This window comes from Pteropus vampyrus, unplaced genomic scaffold (genome assembly GCF_000151845.1).
Source record: "Pteropus vampyrus isolate Shadow unplaced genomic scaffold, Pvam_2.0 Scaffold279, whole genome shotgun sequence".
NCBI lineage: Eukaryota > Metazoa > Chordata > Mammalia > Chiroptera > Pteropodidae > Pteropus > Pteropus vampyrus.
Window position 1 is genome coordinate 1,052,466 of NW_011889060.1, and position 7,248 is coordinate 1,059,713.

Genomic DNA, 7,248 nt, shown 5'->3' on the forward strand with positions numbered 1-7,248 from the left:
CCCACATTGCTTTTATCCTGCCTTTTCTAACCATTCCTCTTACGACCTTGACTTTTGATGAGTCCAGTACAATCATTATGTAGATTGCCTCTTTGAGTTGTCTGATGTTTTCTCATTTGGCAAGAATAACAGTGATGCTGTGCTCTTCTCAGTGGGATATGTCAGGAGGCCCATGATGTCACTCTGTCTCCGTACTGGTGGTATGAACTTGGATCGCTTGGTTAATGACGTCTGCTAGGTTTCTCCACTGTAAATTTACTTGTGGGGAGAAACTTTGACACTCTGCAAATAACCCGTTTCTCATCACACTCCCAGCTGTGAATTTCAGCGTCATTGGTAGATTTCCTAAAAGGTTCTGTTCTTGCTTAAGCATAGACCTTAACTCTAAGTGAATTTCAATGCTGGGGATCGAGGAGAAGGCTGAGAAGGGGCTCATGGTGGAGAAGTGATGGGGGCCTTCTAGGCAGAGAAAAGATAAAGTGCAGAAGTTCAGAGGACAGAAATTGCACTATTTGATTTCTAGCCTTGTTTTCCTTCTGCTCTGCCTCGTTCACTGGCTTTCCCCATGAGGAGCTCACTCCTTACCCTGCCCTGTGAAAAGCGGACTGCAGTGTGGCTGACCTGAGTCAAAGCATGCATTCTTAATTCGTGCTAAAATTTTACAAGCAGCCGTTAGCAAATATTTAGGTGGTTTGGTCAAGATGTCTGACTCTGTGTGTTTTTTCCAGGTCATAAAGTCAGCTCGGGTCATGAAGAAGGCCGTTAGCCACCTTATTCCCTTTATGGAAAAGGAAAGAGAAGAAGCCAAAGTGCTTACTGGCACAGTAGAGGAAGAGGCAAGTCATCTGTACAGGCTCGTGGTCCCTGCGAGGAGCTGGCCTTGAAGACTTACGTGGGTGTGGTAGGGACCCAGGGGCTTGGCTGTGTTTGCTGTCAAAGGTAAAATAGATAAATGATCTAATTCTTTCGCCAAGTATCAGAATACCCTAGAGTTTATCTTTGAATGTGGATTCATGACATTTTTAATTCAAATATAAATTTTAAACAAAACCCATGATTTCAAGACAAAAGCACTTCATTCACCTGTCACCCATTACAGAGCTCCTACTATGTGCCAGTTACTGTGCGAGACACCGTAGCTGCAAAGTCCAGTCCCTGCCCTTGAGGTAATTGAGTAATGTTTGGTTTTGGAAAACCTGGTAACTGAATCCTGTCTACACCAGCAGTGCCCGGCACCACTGCTGGCTTCAGTTCCGTCCTTGGCCGCAGCACCGCAGTAAACACGTTTAGCTCCCTGTGAAGCTCAGTCAGCTTCAGCCCCGAGGACCCTGAACTCTCAAATTGATCTGAGTTTGGAATGGCTCGGACATAATGTTTATAAATATCCCTCTTGCCTCGCATCCCCTCCCCGCTTTTCCTGAGGGAGGGGACGCCGTGGGTGCCTAGAACAGCGGTGTTGAGGAAACAAGACGAGCAAATACCTTCTGTGTGGGGCCCGCACAGTAACCCCTCAGACAGTTTGGTGTTACTGCTGCGGCCTTCAGCTGTGGAGCTGGTTTATGTTTGAACCCGCACTGCTTCGAGGTGCTGGAACCCACGGTCCAGGTTGAAGCTCCCTGAGCCGGCCGGCCGGCCGACCGAGCGGGTGGGCCGCCTTTGAACCGCTCGGGTCTACAGCTTCCTGCTTGCGGAGCGCATGACTTGGGCTCTGGGGCTGTCTTTGAGGTCGTCTTAGTGGTGTAACATCGCTTTCTGTGGCGACACCGGCCTGGCTCTAGAGAACTAGGTGATCCGCTCCCAAATGACCACAGCGGTGCTTAGCGGTTCGGCTTACTCTGCAGGACCCGTACCAAGGCACCATCGTGCTGGCCACCGTCAAAGGCGACGTGCACGACATAGGCAAGAACATCGTTGGAGTCGTCCTCGGCTGCAACAACTTCAGGTAGGTTCGGCCCACCGCTTTCACTGCTTTCTATTTAAAAATAAAAGCATTAACAGGGTTTACTGGGTGGGAGAGGTAGGACATAGCAGTGGGTATTAGAGGCTATTTTAAATTTCTTTTTTCTCACTGTGTTTTTGAAGTTTTTGCATTGAACACACCTTTTCAAATGATGTAAGTTAGTAATTATTTAATCCGTTGTATGTTCAGTAAGGACAAAAAGAATAGTAAAAACGATTCACGCGGGGTCCAAACAACTAAGAACCTTCCAGAGAATTGACCTCAGACCAGCAACTCTAACCAGAACACTGGGCTCCTACCCGTGGCCAGTGGCTTGGACCATATTCCTTTTCCTCTAAACAGACAGCCATATTTCAGAGCCAAGATCTTATAAGACTCTGGCTAAATGCAGTTTTATAAGAAAGCTTTGACCGTTTAACTCTCTTCCTTTGCCTAGAAAAGGACCACGCCTGCTTCTTGGTAATGATGGAGCTAGATTTTGGAATGTCGTGTACAAGTAAAATCCCTTTCTGATGTATCTCATTAAAGTGAATAAATATTCAGCACAATTTCCTTGTGAGAGTTGATGACCTTTAGTAAATGTATATTTTGCTCCAATTTCAACATATTCATTATGATCAAAAGCCCAATGTAACTAATGCCTTCTCTGGTTCGTGTCCAACCAACAGCCCTCTTAAGTCACGGACTTCTTTCCAACATGCAGTTTTCTGTGTAGAGAGGAGAGACTTGCCGTAGCTACGGCTGTGCCCACCCAGCGTTCTCTGCTGTCACGTAACAATCCCCCTTTCAGCGCCCTCTCTGCTCTCCACGTGTTCATCTGTCTGTGCACTCAGGGTGGTCACACGCCCCTGGGCACCCCTCAGGAAGGCCGAGATGGGCGAGCTGTGTCAGGATGGCACCTTCTCCCCCTGACTGCCTTCGCTCCTGTCTGCTTCCTCACTGTCGAAAGACAGCATTCTCTCCTGGTCCTGGAGATGAGGACTCTTGTTCTTGGAATGTACTTATTATTTTTAAAAAAGATAAACATAATGGAGATACAGTAGAGGTTGCTGTAATGAGATTTTTACCTATAGAATAAGTTTTCGGATAAAGTGTTTGCTTCCTAAAACCTACGAGACATTTCTGCCCTTGTATTACCTTTTCAGACCTGATGCTGTTGGTTTCAATTTGCTTTATCACTATTAGTTACAATTCAATTCAGCTAATGGAAATGAATGTTTATGGATCATCTGCTACGTACTGTGCATTGTACTAGAGACGCCAGAAGGACTTTTCTCTGTTCAAGACCTTTACTGTTTATCAGGCTAAATAGTCAGGTGCATATTCAGCTGTGATAACGGGACAAGAATTGTTGAAAAGAGTGACTCAGAGGTAAACTTGCTAAATATTCTTGAGATATCATTGTCATGAGTGTATCATTTTTTATTTTGAAAAATGAATAAGTAGCCGAGAGGATCATGCTAGGAATGTTTTTGTGACAGTATTTTAGGAGGTCGAGGAAAGCTGTGGCATTTCTCCAGGGTGCTGCTGGACCTGAGTGTCGGCAGTCGTGAAAGCCCGCCTGTTAGCCCGGGGCTTCCCTCCAGCACACCCACTTCCTGTCTTGTGCACTCAAGGGCTGCTTATCCTTGCTCGTAAGCCTAACTGGCGAAACATCTTGTGATGCAACTTTAATTATTTCTTTTACAAAAACATAAGTGGACGCACACACTTTTGGGTCTTGTGTCTCATAACACACGGACTCTCGGCATTGGTAAGTTTGATTTTGTGGTGTCAGCTAGCGGCCCCAGCTATGTGCCTTATGTAGTTAACTATACTTCTGCTGAGCATCGGTGTCCTAGGCTGGGCGCTCGGGCGAGTCACCCAGCTAATGAGCGAGTCCAGCCAACCATCCAATACCAAGTCCTCACGCACCCTTCTTGTTCCTGGTTCTTTATCATTGATGCAGTAAACCTCATGAAGTGATAAGAATTTTTGTGTGTGGGGGGGTGGGTAGTGGGGGGAGGAGAGAGGAATAAAAGCAATAGTGCTGTCTAGACCAGAAATCACAATTTTTATGGGGATGATGCAACAGATTCTATGATGCTGTTAATCTATAATGCTGTTAAAAAAAATATTATAATTCTATAATGCTGTTAAAAAAATATAAAGCCCTAAGTAAGAGGCAACAAGCATTTACTGAGATCAACAAGAAGAGCTATTTGGGAGTCATTAATTCAGGCAGAAGTCCAGAGAATGTTCCAATAAAGAGACAAAGGCAGTGGGTGTTCAGGAGAGAGGCAGGGGAAAGAGTTACGAGAACGGAAGGGAGGCATTTCTCTTGGTGCAGAAAACACAGGATGCTAGTTCTAAACGGTGTTGTCAGTTTTTAGTCCAGTCGTCATATCTGCTCTTTTAGTTATCCTTGCAAAGTTCTTTGGGGCACACGGTTGCTTAGGCCCAGTCCAAAGGTTATTTTGCCCTGTTTTAACATTCCGGAGATTTGAGGCATAAGCCATACAAGGCAGTACCTGTGGAATGGCAGCTCCAGATCCATTTTAAAGTGGCCCCGTCTACATTATTGTTTACAATGCAATAGGATTTGTGACCTTGAGAGTTTGAGTGGATCTGAGGATGTATCCGCCCCGAGTCTGCAAATGCTAACTTTTGTTTACCCTTCACAATTTGTATAGTGCTTTTATAGAACTGATTTTTCTTTTTTGTGTCTTCCTGATTTTTTATTTTTCTTTTTTTGTTTTGTTTTTTCCTTTCTTTTTATGGTTTTGATCCTGTTCTGCCTGCCTCAATTATTGTATTTCTCATCTTACAGATGAGAAAGCTGAGGCTTAGAGAAGTTAAGTAATTTATTCATGGTCACACAGTTAGCAAGTGGCATGACGTAATCAGAGTTTCTGATTCCAAAAGCTGAGACTGTCTGTGTCTGTTTACCTTCCAATATTTATTCCGGTTGTAAAATTAAACAAATTTAACTGTAAGGTCTAATATTAATATTCTAGTTAAATTTCTCTTAAGAAATAATTTAGAATGTTTTAAAATATTTTTGATGAGATAATTGATTACATGAAAGTAGATTTTAGATTTACTCTTTAAAATACCGACTTCCCATTTAACAGGTAAGCACACTGTTAAATTATGTAAGAAAAAATAGGATATGTTAACAAAAATTTTAAAATTAGATGTCATACATCTAGTACTTTAAAAACTATGGATCTGGTGAAATTATAATGAGGCATGTTTATATTTTAACCAGGGGTTCTTAATATAACTGTCTAGTATGAGTAAAAAAACGAGCAGTATGTGGCTAAGCATGAAGTACTTCGGAACCAAATCCTGTTCCAGTGTTCAGCTGAGTGAGGAAAAGGACGAAATCCGGGCCGCCCCGGCCAGCTCCGCCCCGCTCCTCACATGCTCAGAGGCTTTCAGCTTGGTGTGCACACGTGTGCACATGTACATATATATAGTGTTATATAGTATACGTATAGTTTTCCAGTGTTATTGAGATATAATCGACATATAACATTGGGCGAGTTTAAGGTGGTGGTGATTAGATACACTTATACGTTGCACCGTGGTTACCTTGGTAACGTTAGCTAACACCTGACGCCACACAATTACCAGTTCTTTTTGCGGTGAGAACATTTCATAGACTTTCAACTACATGACAAAGCATCGTTAGGTGTATCAGCAGTGCTGTGCACCGCGTCTCCAGAACCGAGTCATCCGACTGGAGGTTTGTGCCGTTGACCACCATCTCGTTTCCTCCGCCCCCAGCCCCTGCTAACCACCATTCCTCCTGGAAAGCAAAAGGCACTTGATTACGGTATTCGTTTTCTAAATTGTGTGTATTCTTAAATAGCGTTGGATGCCTCCGCTGAAGTATTTAGTGCGGCTTACATTTTTTTCCGAATTAGAAGCCTGAATTAAATGCTTGTGTTTATAGCTTTTATAAGCACTTTAGAAAGATGATTACAAAATCAATATTTTTTTCATAATATTCATTTTATTCTCTCATGTGGCAAAACATAAGAATGTAAGCGAAGGCCTGTGGACATGGGTATAGCTCGAAGTGGAGGAGGGGGGCGCAGGGGAAGCCAGGGGAGGTGGAGACACGTGTCGGGGAGACAGGGAGCTGCAGCGAGCTGAGGGGGGAAGGCGTGCCGGGCCGAGTGGTGGCAGCACAGAGGCAGGGGAGGGTGTGACCCGCACGCGCCCTCCTCTCCAGGCTTCCGGAGTCCCCAGGGCCAGCTGCTTTGTGGTGCTGGTCTCTGTCTGGATCACCGTCTTTTCCCCTTCATCTAGCTAATACCCTTAGTTTTTCAAAATTCGCCTCAGGTATCCCCCTTCTGGGACACTTCTAATTGCCATCTGGTTGAGACGGCCTCTCACAGCATACCGTAAATGCCTCCACGGTAGCCCTTGTCACACTGCTTTCTGATTCAGAACTTGCCAACAGTTTCTCCACTCAGATCTGAGAAACTGCCCTCCTTCTTCCTTGAGGCGGAGCTGGGGGCAGCCTCAGCCCCCGTCAGTACCCCAGCGCCATTTGCTATGCAGAGAAACAGGTGGGAAATGTTCCTCTCGTCAGTGACGCACAGGACCGTCCCCACGGCCAGGGGGTTGGAAATCGCTGTTCTCAGTTGTGAGGCATTGATTTTTTTATTTGACCGTCTCTCGCACTGACCTCTCTGCGGCCCCTGCGCAGGAGCCCCCGGGGGCTCGGCCCTCACCGGTCTTCTGCCCTCGCTGCCCAGGTTAGTGCTTCAGACTGGATCGGGCCTGTCGGTCCCCTGGGGATCTTGCCAGAAGTCAGATCTGATTGAAGGAGGTCTGCACTTGAGGTTCCGCGTTTCTCCTGAGCTCCCAGGTGATGTCGGGGCTGCTGGCCCAGGGAGGACCACTAGGGTCGCGAGGCCTCGGCGGACTTATGTCATCTCTTCCCGCCTCCTGACTTTAACACCATGTCATGTGCTGACAAGGCCCGAGCTTCGTCTCCAGCATGCGTCCCTCACCTGAGTTCCAGACTTAGATGTGCAGTCGACTCCCCAAGAGCTCCGTTTGGATAGCTACAGGAATCTCAGACTTAGTATTTTGAAAATCGAACTGATTGTCACCATTAAGATGCCTTCTGCCCTCTCTGACGTCTCTGCCTCCAGTCTCCACCCCATTCCTGTCTCCTGACTCCTCCTCAAGCAAAGCGGGCGTGCTCGAGATGCTCCGGCAGATACACCGCTTCGCACGAGGGAAAGGAGTGGGAGCAGGAGGGTTCTTGCCACCAGACTGACAATTTT

At 45.9% G+C, this 7,248-nt stretch overlaps 1 protein-coding gene across 1 annotated transcript in view; it reads left to right on the top strand.

The window, feature by feature from the left end:
* Nucleotides 1–7,248, top strand: part of MTR (5-methyltetrahydrofolate-homocysteine methyltransferase) — a 103,812-nt gene that overhangs the window by 65,921 nt on the left and 30,643 nt on the right. The window contains exons 20-21 of the mRNA XM_023520822.1: nucleotides 729–836; nucleotides 1,842–1,942. Coding sequence (XP_023376590.1) covers nucleotides 729–836; nucleotides 1,842–1,942 — 209 coding nt within the window. The remainder of the gene's footprint in view (nucleotides 1–728; nucleotides 837–1,841; nucleotides 1,943–7,248) is intronic.